At 43.5% G+C, this 19,215-nt stretch overlaps 1 protein-coding gene across 8 annotated transcripts in view; it reads right to left on the minus strand.

The window, feature by feature from the left end:
* The window catches only part of Mbs (Myosin binding subunit), a 374,604-nt gene that overhangs the window by 150,085 nt on the left and 205,304 nt on the right, over window positions 1-19,215 (minus strand). For 7 of the 8 annotated variants that reach the window (XM_076191445.1, XM_076191439.1, XM_076191438.1 and 4 more), the window contains 5 exons: window positions 16,453-16,606; window positions 13,360-13,620; window positions 10,257-10,374; window positions 9,575-9,684; window positions 6,738-6,815 (listed from right to left, as the gene is read on the minus strand). In XM_076191445.1, the coding sequence (XP_076047560.1) occupies window positions 6,738-6,815; window positions 9,575-9,684; window positions 10,257-10,374; window positions 13,360-13,620; window positions 16,453-16,606 (721 nt within the window). The remainder of the gene's footprint in view (window positions 1-6,737; window positions 6,816-9,574; window positions 9,685-10,256; window positions 10,375-13,359; window positions 13,621-16,452; window positions 16,607-19,215) is intronic. The other variant, XM_076191441.1, reaches the window with a different exon arrangement.

Genomic DNA, 19,215 nt, shown 5'->3' on the forward strand with positions numbered 1-19,215 from the left:
AAGGTCGAGATAAAGGCGCCGCTCGAGGTCGAACTAACTGCTCCACGGCCGCTCGCTGCCTCCGGCCGACAAGACTGCAGATATTTGCTAGAGGGCGACGAAGGCGGCGGGGAAGGCCTTGGCAGCCACAACCATTAGAGCATTTTTGGCCACGCCGGGGAACAAATTTGCAGCGCCCCCCCTCCCCCCTCCTCCAAACCGTAACCAGGCGGCACTCAAACCACAACCGCCCCCGCTGCATCTCCCTCTGTCTGTGGCGGAGGCGGAGACAAAGAAAAAGTACAAGAAATTTGCAGAAGCTTGGGGGGGGGGGGAAGGGAGTGGATACGAGAGGGTGGAAGGAGAGGGACGGGGGAAGGCAGGGGGAGGGAGTGAGAGGGAGTGCGGGGGAAGGCAGGGGGAGGGAGTGAGAGGGAGTGAGAGGGAGTGCAGGGGGAGGGAGTGCAGGGGAAGGGAGTGGGGGGAAGGCAGGGGAAGGGAAGTGAAGGGGGAAGGGAGGTGAAGGAGGGAAGGATGGTGAAGGGAGGGGAATGGATAATGTAGGGATAAGAGAAGGAAGGGTAAGGGGAATGAGAAAAGGTACGGTATACAGAGAAGGAAAATAGAGAGAGAGAGAGAGAGAGAGAGAGAGAGAGAGAGAGAGAGAGAGAGAGAGAGAGAGAGAGAGAGAGAGAGAGAGAGAGAGAGAGAGGGGGGGGGAAGGGGAGTGTGGGAAGGTAAAGGAGAGGAAGTAGAAGGCAGAGGCAGAGACAGGAGGGTACGCTACGAAACGCCGGGGATGGAAAAGAGAGGAGAGAGAGAAACTGAGGAGAGAGAGGAGAGAAATAGGTGAAAAAGAATGAGGAGAAAGAGGAGACAGGAGAGGGAGAGGGAGAGGGAGAGGGAGAGGGAGAGAGGAAAGAGAAAAGAAGACAAAGAGGAAAGAGGAGAGAAAGAGGAGACAGGAGAGGGAGAGAGATAAGAGAAAAAAGAGGAAAGAGAGGAACGAGATGAGAAAGAGGAAAGAGGAAAGGGGAGAGAGACAGTGTGTGAGGGAGAGAGGGAGAGAAACGGCAGTATATACTCAAGCAGCTCCCACGGCGGAGAATTACGATGTAAACAACCGCCAGCACGAGGGCAGGACGGCTGTGACGGCAGTGAGGGCACAGGAGGCAAACAGACCCAGAAACCCAAACATCCGAGGGCAACTTGACCGTGCCTGTGGGGGTTTAAACTCGGACCGCGCGTGCATGACTTGCCCGCGTTCGTATGATCGTTTATACGCGCGTTATTGTTTCCATGAAGCGTAGAGTTTGTTTTATGTCTGTTTGTGGATGTACTGTGCCTTACTGCATTGCCTCTGACCCAGGGGGGGGTGGCAGTGGGCGGGATACAGGGATGGCCCGTTATCCACGAGGAGCTAAGATAAAAAGGGGGAAAAGGGTGGTGGATGAGGGAGTGGAATGGGTGGACGTGAAATAGATGGGAGTGGAATTGATGGAAGTTGAATGGGTAGGGGTGGAATGTGGAAGTGAAATGGGAGTGGAATGAGTGAGAGTGGAGAGGATGGGAATGGAATGAGTTGAAATTGAACGGGTAAGATTGGAAAGGGTGGGAATGAAATGGGAATGGAATGAGTGATAGTGGAGTGGATGGGAGTGGAACGAGTTGAAATTGAATGAGTGGGAGTGGAAAGGATGGAAGTGAAATGGAAGTGGAATGAACGAGAATGGAGTGGATGGGAGTGGAACGAGTTGAAACTGAATGAGTGGGAGTGGAAAGGGTGGAAAGGGTGGAAGTGAAATGGGAGTGGAATGAACGAGAGTGGAGTGGATGGGAGTGGAACGAGTTGAAATTGAATGAGTGGAAATGGAAAGGTGTGGGAATAAGTACTTGCCTTTTGACTTGACTCTTTCCCCTTTATAAAGGGGAAGTGGGGGGGATCCCCGTGGTACATGGACAGACAGACAGACAGACAGACAGATTGTGTTTGTGCGCACGTGTGTGTGTGTGTGTGTGTGTGTGTGTGTGTGTGTGTGTGTGTGTGTGTGTGTGTGTGTGTGTGTGTGTGTGTGTGTGTGTGTGTGTGTGTGAGCGCTCGCCACCGCCCCCCCCCCCCAAAAAAAAGGTGCGTAAACTCGTTCCCTCGCGAGTCTGTACGCGCGAGCGGGCGCTGGCCGCGACAACGGCGGCGGACGACGCGGCGCGGCGCGGCGCCTGGGGGAGATGGGGGGCTGTTTCCCCCCACACCCACCCCGCGCCTGTTGGAAACGGATGGCGCATCCATTCCGGGAAGCCAGGAAAGGGGGAAACCCGGATGAGAGAGAGAGTGAGAGAGAGAGAGAGAGAGAGAGAGAGAAAGAGAGAGGGGGGGGAGAAGGAGAGGGGAGGGGAGAGAGAAAGGAGAGAAAGAGAGAGAGAGGGGGTGAGGAGGAGGAGAAAGGAGAGAAAGAGAGAAAGAAAGAGAAAGGGAGAGAGAGGGAGAGGGGTGAGACCATGGAAAACCACATCATGATTACTGCCTGTTCACTCTCCGTTGACAAATATTTGAACATCAAAACATATTTAAGTAATTTTTCTTTTTTATCATGCCCATAATCAACAGGAGAAGGAAATGAGGGAGGACGAGGAAGTAGGGTGGAGGACGAGGAAGTAGGGTGGAGGAGGAGGAAGTGGGAGGAGGAGGAGGAAGTGGGAGGAGGAGGAGGAAGTGGGAGGAGGAGGAGGAAGTGGGAGGAGGAGGAGGAAGTGGGAGGAGGAGGAGGAAGTGGGAGGAGGAGGAGGAAGTGGGAGGAGGAGGAGGAAGTGGGAGGAGGAGGAAGTGGGAGGAGGAGGAGGAAGTGGGAGGAGGAGGAGGAGGTGGGAGGAGGAGGAGGAGGAGGAGGAAGTGGGAGGAGGAAGTGGGAGGAGGAGGACACCGAAACGAAATGGACGCGAGTGTGTCATGGAGACGATCCTCTCTGACATCCGTCTCGCAGGAGGCCAGAGCAGCAGCGGCAGCACCACCACCACCTGCAGGCGGCCGTCATCGGTCCCTGACGCACAACAACAACTACCAAGAGACTACAAACATTGGAGGAATTCAGACCTTTCCGTGACGAGAGCTGTTTGACCGCAGACTGTGGCTAAGGAGTTGGCAACCGCTGGCGACTCTAGATATAGCGAGGAGTTTCCAAGGATCAGAGATTTTTTTTTTCCCTCGACAGGCAAAAACCAATATATATATATATATATATATATATATATATGTATACATATATATACATATACATATATATACATATATATATATATTTTTATATATATTTATATATATATATATATCTATATATTTTTTTTTCTTTCTTTCTTTTTCTTTTTTGTCCTTTTTCATTTTCCCTTCATCGACGGACAAAATTTTTACTTTTATTTTACCTTATTTATTTTTTATTTATTTTTATTTTTTATTTATTTTTTGTTCCCCTCGAAGGGTAGAATCCTACGTACTTCTTCGTAAAACCCCCGTCACGCATTCAAGACTCTCGTAAAATATTGTGATTTTGAGGAGGAGGAGGAGGAGGAGGAGTAGGAGAAGAAGAAGGAGGAGGAGAAGAAGAAGGAGTAGGAGAAGAAGAAGGAGTAGAAGAAGAAGAAGAGAGACGACTTCGCTTCCAGCATTCTAGACTTCCCTGAGAACACATCAACAATGAACCTTACATTCGTACAGGTTTAATTTCTCCAAGTTCGTCAAAGGTGACTTTTGGAGATTCGAAAAATAAAGAGATTGTAACCGAAGTCGTTTCTACTCGAACGAACTAACTCGCGTTTTTTTTTTCCCCAAGGTGTGGATTTTTTAAGGTGTGGCTTTTTTTAAGGTGTAGATTTCTTTGGTGTAGATTTTCTTAAGGTGTAGATTTCTTTGGTGTAGATTTTCTTAAGGTTTTTTTTTTTTTTTTTTTTTTTTTTTTTTTTTTTTTAATATGGGAGTGAAATGTCACTCCCAAGGGCTTTGTTTGGGCTTCTTGGCGGGCCCAGAAGAACCTCAAAGCTCCCAAACCGAAAACTAGAAGACCCTAATGGACGCCTGACGACTTTCTTCAGTGTGGACACGACCTTCTGGGGTTTTAAAAACAGTGGTACGCGATGCTTCCACTACAGGTGAAACAGACTGCGACCCTATACAGCATTTGGAGTTTTCAGAAACTCCGCCGAGGGATTCGAACCCTGGTCTGTGCCGACATAATCACGAAGCCAAGACGCTAGCAACCGAGCCACGAACGGTGCTACAGAAGGACTACTCGAGTCCCCGGGCACACACTTCATGGCTACAGCATAGTCTCGTTTTCACCGAATCCTCTCGTTTAGGCCTAAATCGTTTATTCACGTGCACCACTTGCACCTTTGTGCACAGTGCCCCCCTGCCTTAGCCCCCACCACCTGCTCCAACTCTTCGTACCACCTGTACACTCGGCTCCTCTCTCCACAACCTCCACCACCTGTGCACCAGCTTGGCTTCTCAGAGTGCCAGCTGTGTGCTGCTGGGCCTATTTCGGGACTCCTTCGATAGCTCCTCACCCTCCACTCCACTCAACTCCCGTCATTCCCTCTCTCCTCCCCTCCCCTCCTCTCCCCCTGGTCCACACCTCCCCATCGCTCTCGAATGACCAACCCCTGACCATTACACCCATCGAGGTCATGTCCCTGTTCTGAGTGACATTAGTCGATTTCATTAATTACACATACACATACACACACACACAATTCGACACCGCCGCCTGTTCTCAATCTCACCACCATTAGATCATCACAGATGGTGCAACCACAGACCCAACCATCCATGCAAGGCTACCACACCAGCAACCTTCTCCTAACGAGAGAGAGAGAGAGAGAGAGAGAGAGAGAGAGAGAGAGAGAGAGAGAGAGAGAGAGAGAGAGGAGAGAGAGAGAGAGAGAGAGAGAGAGAGAGAGAGAGAGAGAGAGAGAGAGAGAGAGAGAGAGAGAGAGAGAGAGGAGAGAGAGAGAGAGAGAGAGAGAGAGAGAGAGAGAGAGAGAGAGAGAGAGAGAGAGAGAAGGGGGATGGAGGGAACACTACCAGACACGTGACCAAGGAAACGAGAGGGGCCCATGGTTGGGGGGGTGGGGTTGTAGAGAGATAAAGAGATAAAAAGATAAGAAGGGAGGAAAAGAGATAAGAATAGCTGAGAAGAGGGAAGATATGAGAAGAGAGGACAAGAGAAGAGAAGAGAAGAGAGAAGTGATGAGAGGAGGTGTGAGATGAGAAGAGATAAGAAGAGAGAAGAGAGCTGAGAAGGGAGGACAAGAGTGGAGAGATGAGAAGAGAGGGGAGGAGAGAGTGGGGAGAAGGATGTGGAGAGGGAAAATGATGGGGGGGAGTGGGGAGGAGTGGCGAGTCCTGGGAAGGAGGATGACCGGAGATGGATAAAATAGTGAAGAACAGTGGAGAACAGTGGGAAGATGTGGGGTGGAAGGTGGGAAGATGTGGAGTGGAACGTGGGAAAAGTGGGGAGGAAGTGGAGAGGAGGATGGGAGGAGAGGGGTGGAGGATGAGAGGAGAGAGGAGAAGGATGGCATCTTATTCTGATGGTTACAGAAATACTCTAATTAGAATAATAACAAAGAAATGAATAAAAACGTACCCAGTTTATGCAAGGTGAGAGAGAGAGAGAGAGACAAAGAGAAAGGGAGACAGAGATGCATAGAGACAGACAAAGTGAAAAACAGACCCACTGTAGCAATGTTGCTGATGTGACAAGAGCAACAGCTGACCACCAAACTCCTCCCAGACATTAATCCTACTGAGAAGTCCCTCCGATGTGGAAGAACCTGCTCCCCCGCCCGGCACAGTGCCAACACAGAACTGGTCTTTCCCAGACACACAATCACCGCAGAGAAGACACCAATCACATCGTCCTACAGCGCCACCGTCCAAACCTTACCAGAAGAGGCTGGATACCATCACTGCAAACAATTTTACAAGATAGAAGAATTCATCCCGTACTATACAACATATTACGGAAGATGAAAAAAATCCTACTGTCGGAGAGAGGAAACGGACGAAGAATAGAATTAACCGTATATTTCGACCACTCTGTGGTCCTCTTCAGCAGATAGTTACATGGTGTACAAGACTTATATAGTCGATACAAAGGGAAGACTGCATTGTACACCATCATGCATGCCAACAACACAATGTACACTCTAAAGGGCCAATTACACGGTCAAACACTTTGACAAACCTGGTTTGTCAGACAAGTGTTTGAAGTGATGTTTGACCATGTGAATGGAGTATTTGGTCGTCAAACACATTTATCAAACGTGCTTGACAACCAAATACCCTAATCACACGGTCAAACATCACTTCAAGCACTTGTTTGACCAACTGGGTTTGTCAAACCATTTGAGCATCTAAATGCCCCTTAAGGAATTTGTAGGAAAACCCCTTTTCCAGCCAGTGTTTCTTGGGGAGACAGGAGTGGTTGGCCTGATAGTCTTGGGAACATTAACAACACTCCTACAATACCATACTTTCGCCTTGCGCAAACAACAAGATATCTTTCTCAGGTGACGTACTAGATTACAAACCAGTAGCTGTCGCAAATAACCAGGAATCTGTGGATCTCTTGCAAGAGACACCTGGGGCAACAGACTGAGCTGCTACACAAGTAATTCCTAGGTAACATCCCATGGGTCTTTTGCAAGCGAGACCAGGGGCAATGGATCAACTCATAGACAACTTTCAAAGTTCTTTGTGTACTCACCGAATCGTCGTCTTCCTCGTCCTCGCCGCCGTCGTCGTCGACCTGATGCCGCTGGGACTTCTTATCGGGATCAATTTCCTGGTGACAAAAATTTTGGTATCTGAATTTTACTTGTTTTACTTGTTTCTCATTATATGTATACATAAACACAGATGCAGATAAACCATATGTACAAACATACATACATATACCAAAGGCTTTTTCCCCCTACATGGGGGATAGCCAAAAAGGCAGAGAAACCACTCCCACCCATTCCATTTCCCATACATTCCACTCCCCTCCACCCTCCTCCCTCCCTCTTATCTTGGCACCTCCTGGATGACGGGTCATCCCTGCATCCTGTCCACTGCCCTGGGTCAGAAGCAGTGTCACAAGACACAGCACATCCACAGCAAGGCCGCTTCATAAATTCGGCGACCCCCCTTCTCCATCCCCTCATGCAGAAAAGGAGAAGACGGGGAGAAATCCCTTCGGGCTGTGTCAATTTCTTTTTTTTCTCATACATACTTCCTCATCCTCCATCCCCCACCCACTCCCCCTCATGCATCACAGCATCATCTATACACAGCCCCTCTCCATTCACCCCATATGTGGAATGACTAAAAGTACTGGGTCTGCCAACTATGAAAGATCAAAGAGAAAGAGGTAATATGATTAAAGTCTGCCAACTATGAAAGATCAAAGAGAAAGAGGTAATATGATTAGAGTATTCAGGTCACTAACGAGGATAGATTGCAATGACTGAAGAAATCTCCTGATTAAAGATGGGAGGGCTTCAAGAGGTCACAGGAGCACATTAAGACCACATGTCTAAAGGATGTGAAGAAATAGTCTTCCACACAGATGCATACCTGGTATATACTTGAGATAACTAGAAGTTTTACAGCCCAAGCTCAAACAATACACGAGTTCAAATCTAAATATGATAATCGGAAATCAAGGATATGGATTAAGTAGGAACTGTACATTAATTTGAAGCTAGGTAGGATAAAAAATTAGAGAATAGGAGAGGGGACTGGATGAGCAAAGCTCCTTTTCTGTGTACTAAAATTAGGCAAATACATACACACACATTTGTTTTGTTACCATTTGTCTGTTTATTATTATTTGCTTGATTCTCATTTATTATTAGTTATATGCAAATGTATTATTTACTATCTACCTGTTTATCATTGAACTATACCTATGCATTCATTTTATTTATTATTTACTTTAGGGCGGTGGGCGGGGTGCAGGGATGACCCGTCATCCAGGAGGTGCTCAGATGAGAGGAAGGGTGGGAGGGGTGTGGAGTGTATTTGGGGATGAAATGGGTGGGAGTGTTTTTATGCCTTTCCCTTTTTGGCTACCTCCCTTGGAAGGGGGAAAAAGCCTTGGTATATGTATGTATGTATGTACTTTATTATAGTTTTTATTTATTCATTTATTCTTCATCATTATATATATTTTTTGCATCCAACCTTGATATGGACCAAAAGGTCTCCTGTCGACATGCTCCGCCTTTGTAATCCTTTGTATACACAAAGCATTTTGCCTATAATAAGGAGTGTGGCCGAGTCACAAAATAAACATCATCCTTCCCATCCTGAATTCTTGAGGATGAAGGATCACCTCTGCCCCACCAACTCCCCTCCCCTTTTAAGCAGGTAATAAAATAACCTCACGCTTATACAACACTGACAGCTTTCTCAGAAATCCATGAGAAGTATCTCAATAACACTGCCAGCACAAACGCATTTCTAGGTTAGAAATTCAAAGGAATACACTAACAGATGGATTTACTGTTTACAGATGAAGTTTTAACTTTGGGGCAAAGACCAAGAATGAGTGGATGGAGCTTTAAGAAAAAAGGGAATATTTGTTAAACAGGGAAGGGAGAAAGAGTTAGGTGCAAGAGGAAAATGGTTGTGAATGGACTACAAAATGATGTAGCTCAAAAGGGATTTCTCTCTGTCTTCTCTATTTATGTGTGTGTGTGTGTGGGGGGGGACAAGGAGGAGGGTTGCTGACCCTGCTGTGGATGTGTTGTGTCTGACTGCATTGCTTCTGACCCTGGTATTAGGCAGGAGACAGGGATGACCCGTCATCCACAAGAAGCTAAGATAAAAGGGAAGTGGGATGACAGGTGGATGTGGGAGGGATGGTGTGAGTGCATGCCTTGACTGGCTACCATCCTTATAAGGAAAAAAAAAAGTGTGTTGGTATATAGAATATGGAATACACTCTTTCCATGACCTCTGACTTGTATCTAAATACCCTCCCACAGTAGTACCAACTCCTCCCAAACCATATTCAGTTTGAACAAACTTAGATTTAAGAGGGAAATAAGCAAGAACTGGTTTACCCTTGGAGTGGTTAACAAATGGAATAGACTTAGTAACCATGTAACAAGTGCTGAAAATCTCAGCTGTTTTAAGAGATGGTTAGATAACTTTATGGTTGGGGATGATAGGTGGTAATAGATATGGAACTGCCTAGTGTAGGACTTTTGGTCTCTTGCAGCCTCCTTCATTCTTATGTTCTAATAGTGTACATACATGAATACATATATCAAAAGCTTTTTCCCCCTTACAAGGGAGGTAGCCAAAAAACAAAGGCATAAAATCCACTTCCACCCATTCCAACCTCACATACTCCACTCCCATTCACCCCCTCCTTCCCTCTTATCTTAGCTCCTCCTGGATGACAGGTCATCCCTATATTTCACCCACTGCCCTGGGTCAGAAGCAGTGTTGCAAGTCACTAATGGTCTACTGCAATTATAACATGCATAACAACACACCTATGCTCTATAACCTAGCTACTATTTCCTGGCAACAAACTCCGAGCGTACTTACATCCATATCTACATGTACAACCCCAGTTGAACGTCTCTTAGGTCTCTTCCTTCTCTGGATGGCTGCTTGTGTACCTTCTCTCGTCTGCTGAGAATTTCGTTCATTTTCATCTGAAAAGAAAATGGGAAGCACAAGTTGAATTAACAAATTCTAAATATGGTTAATTCTAAATTAACATTTAGGCATGTTCTTTAGAAAAGATGGTTGTAAAATCAACCCAAGTACCAACACTTTTGATACAATAACGGTACATACTCCTACATGAATTACAATTACCAATAACTAGGCAAATTGAATAGTGTGTGTATTTACACATAAATACATACATATGCCCATGGGTCCTTTTCCCTTTATAACACGGGTGGCAAAGTCAAAATATACAGTGGTCAATAAATGGAATAGACTTAGTAACCATGTAGTGAGCACTGAAACTATAGGTTGTTTTAAGAAACAGACAACTTTACAGATGGGGATAACAGGTGGTCATGGATTTGGAACTGCCTAGTATAGGCCTTAGGGGCTCTTGCAGTCTCCTTCATTCTTATGTTAAGGCACAAGAGTGTTGCCTGCCACCACTGGGCTATATTTCCAGTTGGTGGAACTGGAGGGGGCAATTACGACTGAAAACTGTAAGTTCATTTACCTGTATGCTGTTCTAACTCATATACATTATAATTCTTACCTGCTTTCTCATTGGTATTTTTCTTACGTAGAGGCGCCGTGACACTTTGCGCATCCTCCTCTGTTGTGTCTGGCTGAGCCGTCTGCTTCTCTTTGGCACGCACATCCTCCAAGGAAAACTGTTGAAACATTTACAAGCAAAAACACATGCGTCAGTTTGGACATCAATACCTTTTCGCTTTCCAATACATCCTGTAACCATTTCAAATGGGTTATCTATTTTTCCTTGAAGTATTCAAAACCTTATCAATCTGCTTTTTTAGCATTCTTACTCAAGGTAACATTTTTTGCAATGCATTTGCATATTGATTAAATTCTTTATGAACTATTATGTACCATTTTCCAAGCAAGGGGCGATGGTAGTGGTGCACAAAAGAGTTTAAATGGTGGGAGGAAGTGGGTATCTTTGCGGTATTTGGTGTCGCATGTACCAGGGAATGGAGGCAGGGGTGAACAAGTACGAGTAAGAGAAGCAAGCAACACTCTTGGGGTTAACGAAAAGTAACAAGAGAAACATATCCAGGGATAAATGCATAGGTAAGTTTGTACAAGGGAACAATTGCCCACAGCACTGTATAGAGCAGACACTGAATTGGAATAGGGCAGTGGGGGGGGGGAAGAGAGAGAGAGAGAGAGAGAGAGAGAGAGAGAGAGAGAGAGAGAGAGAGAGAGAGAGAGAGAGAAAGAGAGAGAGAAAGAGAGAGAGAGAGAGAGAGAGAGAGAAAGAGAGAGAGAAAGAGAGAGAGAAAGAGAGAGAGAGAGAGAGAGAAAGAGAGAGAAAGAGAGAGGGAGAGAGAGAGAGGAAAGAGAGAGAGAGAGGGAGAAAAGCTTAAACAGGTTTGACAAGCAGCATATAAAGAGTATAATAGGTGTAATGGGAATGAATAGAATGAAAAGTGTAGATATAGAGGCTTCAAGAAGAACATGAACAAGTAGTAGTGGCAATAGTACTAGTAGTAGTAGTAGATGGAGTAAACTTGAGGGGACAACCAAGAATGAGGTGGATGATTAGGATGAGCAGAGCATCAGATGCATGAGGAATGTCTGCTAGTACAAGACAAAAGAAATTCAAGAGGAGATGGCAAAAACACAAAGACAGATTGACTGAAGGGTGTAAGGAAACACAGCTTCACCCAATCTATATATCAAATGCTTCTTCTTCCTTATATGGGAAGTAGCCAGCCAAGGCATGCACCCCACCACATATGTCATACAGAGAAGCACAATTTTGTTGACCAAAAGTCACTTAGGGAAGAGATATTGGGATGTTGTTCAGGGATTGTTAGTGTGAGGTATTGTAGTGTGAAGTGTTCAGACTCTATGGTGATTGCATCTGGAGCAGTTTGAATCTGTGGTCATGCCTATTGTGTGTACTACCATTTTAACCTCTTACATACGATAATGCCTACGTAGGCATCACGAGGCACAAGTGGGTATAGGAGGATGCTGGCTTTGGTGTCCTGATTATATTTATTATGTAGTTGTAGCTGAGTAACCCCTCAATTCTGTGAACTTGCTTGTGTTTTCTGTGTTTATTATTACTCTGAGTAATAGAGAATGAGTATATCAATAGTGACTTTATACTTTATAATAGGAGTATTGTGATGCATGAGGGGACGGAGAGGGTGGGGTCACCAAATTTATGAAGCAGCCTTGCTGTGGATGTGCTGTGTTTTGCAACACTGCTTCTGACCCAGGGCAGTGGACAGGATGCAGGGATGACCCATCATCCAGGAGGTGCCAAGATAAGAGGGAGGGAGGAGGGTGGAAGGGAGTGGAATATATAGGAAATGGAATGGGTGGGAGTGGTTTCTATGCCTTTTTCTTTATGGCTACCCCCCCGTGTAAGGGGGGAAATGCCTTTGGTATATGTATGTATTGTGATGCATCATCAAATCATCATACATCAGGCATCCGATGCTGCACACAAGAATTTGACTCATATTGGGGAGGTTAATGATGGATGGTGTCCTAAACACAGGCATATCAGTGTGGTTGTTATCAGGTGTGGGAGGGATTTCTTTGTGGGGCTTATATCTGGGGTATGTTGGAGTACCAAGTTTAGCATACTTTCTTGAGGGGCTTGTTTAGTTACTTGGGTGTGTATGTGTTTCTGTGTGGTATAGGTGGTAGGTTGTTATAGATATACGAGTAGTATGCTACTGGAGTGGTTCTTTTCTTGCGTGCTGTTGGTGGTGCTTGTGAAATGTAGCATTAAGGGTATGTGTTGTTTAGGGTTCTGATGTTGAATTGTCTTCTATTGAGGGGGTTTTGATTTCTGTATATAGATGTCTGCCCAGGGCAACGGGCAAGATGAAGGGGTGATCCGTAATTTAGGAGGAACCAAGATGAGAGGGAGGGAGGGATGGGGTGGTGAATGGGAATGGATTTATGCCTTTTGATTTTGGCTTTCTCCCTTGCAAGGGGGAAAAAGCTCTTGGTACATATAGGTACACAGGTGTCCTACAGGAGTCTTTTTGGTGCATCTGTTATCATTCTCAGTGCTCCATTCAGCAGTGTTTGTTAATCAGCTGTGTTTGACTTGCTGATCTTAAGAACCATGTTCTGGAGGCGAAGTCTACGGTGGCTCTTATGCAGTGCTTGTACGTGGTTATTAGTTTCTTTTTGTTGTCCAAAGTCAATGCTGTTAATGGTTTCTAATAGGTTTTCCTGTTGATTTTTTATGTCAGGTCTTTGATATGTGGGGTGAACATCGTACGTGCATCAAATATTAGGCCCAGAATTTTTGGGTTTCTTTCTAGTGGAAGGATTTGGCAACAAACTGGAACAATGGCTCGAAAATAACAGAATGGAAGTTTAACCCCAGAAATCGACAGTAACATTGCTCACTTGACAGCCATGAATAATAAAAAAAAACCTATAGCAAGATCAAGCAGCCCCATATATTACAGTCACATAAAACGAGGTAAATTTAAAATATGAATCTTGGTTATATTTGGCCAAAAGCAGGAAAAGGGTTGAAGGTAATATTCATCCACATACCAAAACCCTTCCCTTCTTATCTGGGAGGGTGGCAAAGTCAAAGCACATGCCCACACACGCTCAAAGCCCATTCACCCATTCGAGCATCCGTCTCGTATTACCTTGCTTTTATCACTTTCGTCCAACTTCATCCGCCATGACGGCCTCCGATCTTCCTCATCTGTCTTGGTGGGTGATTCTGGCTTTGGTCTAGATGCAATAGTAGTGGTGGTAGTGGTGGAAGTGGTTGTAGTACAGTGTAATGGTGTGGTGGTCGAGATGGAGTTAATGGATGGTGATGAAATAGATGAGGAGGATAAAGTGGGAGTGGTGGTCGTGGCTGTTGTGGTAGTAAGGTTGTCCCTCGTTTCTGGACTAGACGTCTGTTTACGAGAAGAAACCAATAAAAACTATGGTCTTACACAGAAGGTAGTACAAATATAACTACACAGTTACCAAAAGGCCCTTTCCCCTTCTATGGGGGGGTGGCTGACTCAAAGCACAAAAATAACTATTATTACATATAAATACACACAGAGGCCCTCTTCCACTTACATGGCGAGTGGCCAAATCAAAGCACATATACATTTTCAATATAAACTTTTTCATCACTAATATCTCAGTAATCTACGGTGAGGAAGGGTGAACCCCTGTTCCTTATCCCATTGTTTGGGTCAAGAGCAATGCAGCAAGCTGCAGCACCAAGAGCTGGATCCGATTCCCCCCTACACCACTTCATCTGGCAACCCCACTCTTCGTACACTTAAAGATTTACGAGTCAAATGAGAACACCTCTCCTGGCTGCATCATCTTTTCTTTTATTCGCAATGTCCCTTCACTCGTTCTATTCTTTTGTATTTTCTCTTCAACGCTTCATGGACATTCCATGTAAATCTAAAGCCCCCTTCACCCCACCCATCCACCTCATCCTTGGTCTCCCTCTCAAACTCCTCCATCCACTCCTGCATTAGATACCTCTTTTTGTTATCTATACATCTACATACCAAGGGGTTCTTCCCCTTTTAAACCACTTCAGTACAACACAAATTCTTGTGTGCAGCATTGGCTGCCATATGTACAATGCATCACACTACTCGCATTATAAAATATAAAGTCACTGCTGTATTACTCATTTTCTTTTACTGAGAAATAATAAACACAGAAAACGTGATCGAACTCAGTTCACAGAATCTGGGACGACATATGTAAAAAAAATAAATAAATAAATAAATAAATAAATAAATAAATAAACAAAATAAAATAAATAAATAAATCCAAGACGCTGATGCCGTAGGCGTCATTGTACCAAACCAGTTAAGGGAGGCCAAGTCAAATGCATGGACCCAATCCACTCCCATCCATCACCTTATCTTCCAACTTTTTTGCTAGTCTTCATAATCTATTCTTTCCCAATGCCTAAGCCACATCAGCACTCTGTAAGCTACCATATCAAACAGCTCTCTTTCCATCCCTCTACTCTACCATAACTCCACATTTCTTACTCTGTCCATCCTTGTAACACCAACTATATTTCTGTTGTACTTCATCAAGAAATGGGATGGGTGGGAATGGTTTATATGCCTTTTTCTTTTTGGCTACCCATCATGTAAGGGGGAAAAAAGCCTTTGGTATGTATGTATGCATGTACTTCATCAACCACATTCAGAATTTCTTTCCTGTTCCCTTGTATTCCAAGTTTCAGCTCCTAATAGTACCATGGGCACAGTTACTCCATCCTACAATTTTCTCCTTGCATCAATCTCCAAGTACCTGTTTCTTGTACTTCCACCCACATATCAACTTCCTTTACTATATCATTCAACACCACACCCGTCTCCTCTGTTCACTGCCAGACACAACCCCAGTTCCTCAGAGTTCTCCGCTTCCTCCTGACTTTAACATGCCATTATCCTAATAAAAAGCTGTAACAGCTGCAACGGCAATGCAAAAGAGGCCAATCAGAGTATGGGATCCAGTATATTTAACGTTTCGCCCTAGTTTTGTTTTCACTATATTCATGTTTGTTTCTCCCTTCAAAATTGGGCTATACAAGGAATCGGATGTTTGTTCAGTTATTTCTGAAGATGCCCTGTTGGGCGAAACGTTGGATATAATGGATCCCATACTCTGCCATTTTCTATTGTATATCACACCAATTTCCTTTCACCCATATTCACCCTCAAATTTCTCGTCACATGCACCCTTCCACCAACTGCTTCATTCTTTCCTCAGAATAAGTTACAACCACAGTATTCACTACAACTGCTTCATCTGACATGTCCCTTTACCCTGATCCACCAGATCCAAAAACCTGCCTAGCACTCTCACATATGGACACTGAACAACCATGGCAACATCAGACAATTAACACAGCCCCACATTCACTTAAACACATTTATTCTCTCCATTACCAACCCTGACATATGCCCTACTAATCATATGCAAAATTCTAACAACCCTCAAGACTTCCCCCCTATTCCATGCACCTGTAAAATATTCCATGAATTTTCTCTAGTCATATTATATGCCTTCTCTAAGTCCATGTAAGCTTAAAACACATTTTTAATTTTTACCAAAAACTTCTCCCATACTAGTCTTCCTACAACCACTTCCTCTATGCAACCTCTTGTTCTTCTAAACCCAAATTGCTTTCCCCCCTATTTCCTTGTCCCCCTAACTTTCAATGAACATGCCCCATATGCATTACAAACCATACACAACAGATTGATCCCTCCAAAAATATCTGTACACAAAGAGCTTTTTCCCCTTATGAGGGAGGTAGCCAAGTCAAAGACATGTACCAAATTCCTCCCATTCCACTCCCCTCCACCAACCTTTCCTCCCTCTCATCTTAATTCCTCATGGATGACAGGTCATCCCTGTATCCTGCCCACTGCATGGGTCAGAAGCAACACAGCAAGACAGTACACCCACAGCAAGACCTCTAAAACTAATAATTATGTATCATACCAAAGGGAGGTAGCCAAATCACTTGATTTGTCATAACATTAATAATAATCATAAGCATAATAACAATAATAATAATATAAACTTCCTTTACAAGTCAAGATCTAGCTCTGACATCAACAAATGTCATGGCCCTCTAGTCCGTTGAAGTCACTTAGTCTTTATGTACTGACTGCACCTAATTATGCATTCAGTACCTCTATACACAATAAAGATAAAAAACAAAGTAATGCAATTTGACAACTTACTGTTGGAGTTTGTTTATTCTTTATGAACTGTTCTGCAGACTTCAAGTCTTCAAGCGTAACTCCTTGCGTGGACCTTCTAGTTGAGCGCACCATTTTGGCATGAGCTTTGCGTTGAGTCTCGCTTTCCTCATCCCGGCTTGGTGGAACGAATGACCTGGAGGAGTGGATCATACTACATATCAGGTCCTACAGCGATCTTTTTGGCCGGCGAGAACGAGTACGGTGAATTACTGGACAGGGGATATGCTCAGATCTCAAACTTAATAATATGCATTTAACGGGATTTTAAACCATCTAAATCATTCAGTAAATATTTATCTGCCAGCCCTGGCTTTATCATCAGTGTTTACATACACACACACTTTCACACACATTTGTAAAAAAAAATAAAAACTTTTGTTAAAATGTTTGAATTAACCCTTATGCCTGTCTAGCTGCCATATCCTGCCCAGTTCTCCACCTGAACTGTTAGTGCACTCTGGGTACACCCCACAGCCTGTCCCTGGGGTCTGGATAACCCATAACAGAAGTGAGATCGGAGAAAGTAAAAAAAAAAAAAAAAAAAAAAAAAATTAAGTGAATGGCACTGCAGGTAAGTTTTTTTAATAATACAGCAAACTTTGTGAATGAGAATTTTTTTTTACCAAACTAAAAGTGGCACATATTAGCTGGAATCTTAATTAAATACATTACAAAAGTGAGTTAGGACGACAGGATTATCATTTGAAGAGTACGTCAACAGACAGAGCAAAGAAACCCAGTAGCTTCCAATATTCACTCAAGTTAAGCGGCATTACAAAGCATACAAGTTCCCTAGATGAAACACAAAAGTACGATGTAATTTCTAAACTTCCTTATTCTCTTGTTTAACAACTGGGCAACAGTGGATGGTAGCCAGACTTTAATTTATTCCAATGTCATGGTACTGACTTTTTCATACAAGTGCTCATATCTAGAAACTTAAAAGTCATGATCGGTTATCATTAGTATCACAGACAATGGTGTCCATGAGTGTTTGATACAATTCAAGAATGGCAGTTAATACTTTCCATTGATGTACCTATAGCTTTTTCACCTCAAAATGAGGGTGGCCAAGTCGAATCGAATAACACTGTCAAAGGCCCATTAATCCACCCCTCCTATCTCAACACCTCATAGATTATGGGTCACCCTTCTCTCTACAACAGTGCCCGTAAGGCACTGTTCTTCCACAACAGGGCCTGACACCCACGATTGATTTACCCCAACCAATTCACCCAACAACCCAAGGTAAAACAATTAAAATTGGTCTGGATCGCAGACCAATACAATATGTAAATAAAATGATGTCCTAAAATTTCCTTGGACTCTATGTTAATTGAGAGTACAGGAACAGGTTTAGACTATTTTTATGGTCTAATGTCACTAACTCCCCCCCACCTCTCAGAAGGCTAGGACAGTGCCCCTCACAAAGGACTTCGTAGCGAGGAATTTAATGAATCATGCCCTTGGTTCAACTTTGCCGGTGGCAGGACTTGAACCACCATAGCTTCGACCTTTGCCACAAGTAATGACTTCATAACCCACAAGAATTACTATGTACATTTTCAATTGCAGCACTACCTTAATCAAAATGCTCTTTGCTCTATTCATTTATCTCTTTATGTACTTATTTAATCATTTATCTATTCATTTATTCATTCAATTTTATTCATTTGTTTATTTAATCATTTACTTATTTATTCATGTCATTTATTTGTTTATTTACTTTCTTATCTATATATTCATTTATCTATCTATACATGTATTCACTTTCCAATGTAAGCATATCTGTATATGTAACCTGGAAAATATTCTTCAAGTATCACACATTCATTCAGTTTCAAGTCTGTATTTTTATCATGTTTAGCAATTAATATACTAAGTGACACATTACAAAAGCTCCAAATCCCTTCTAAACACTGAAAAATGTGGGAATATTATGTATAAAATAATAGAGCAATAATTCTAGTGTATTTTCACAACCTAAAACTATAAATTGTTACTGGCATCATACACATCCACTTGTTAAGCACTGCAACTGGCTAACATAATAAAAAAAAAATGACAAAACTTCCTTGAGGTTTTCTCTCCACTGCTGCCCAAAATTCACTGAAGAATGTGATGTACGATTAGATGGCTGGGGTGGTTGAATGGGTTTTATTTGTTCATGAGGAGTGTGGTTTAACTCGTCCATCAACCCTTATAAGGGGGAAAGGGCCTTTGGTGTGTGACTTCCATGTTGGACAAATAATCTACAGCTATTACCATACCAAATGAACTCAGATCATATATGGCCTGTGACCTTACACATGCCCAACTCTTTGTCCAATATAGCAGGGTGCTAGCTTGCAGTGTTGTGGTGCTTTTCAGCCCTGGGCAGGAACTGACTTTAGATCACTGAATTGGTGGTCAAGCATGGGACCATTACACCAACAACTTCTGTGTTGTGCATGTGTAAGTGAGCGAGCGAGTGAGTGTGTGTGTGTGTGTGTGTGAATGTGTAATATATATATATATATATGTATACACAAACATACACACATGTAATATATATAGTATGAAAACCCAAAACAAGGAAATGGTTGACCAAAAGTCTACATCACTTTAAACATGTACTCCTATAAATTCAATGTTAATATTTTGAAGCCGATATCAAGTTTCTAAACTATAGTACACAAAATCAATTAAATTGCCATATCAAGCCAAAACAATATCAAATAGGTTTGCCCCACTGTTCTGAAA

The sequence above is a fragment of the Oratosquilla oratoria genome, chromosome 10 (genome assembly GCF_046742065.1).
Source record: "Oratosquilla oratoria isolate Oo_2021 chromosome 10, ASM4674206v1, whole genome shotgun sequence".
Lineage (NCBI taxonomy): Eukaryota > Metazoa > Arthropoda > Malacostraca > Stomatopoda > Squillidae > Oratosquilla > Oratosquilla oratoria.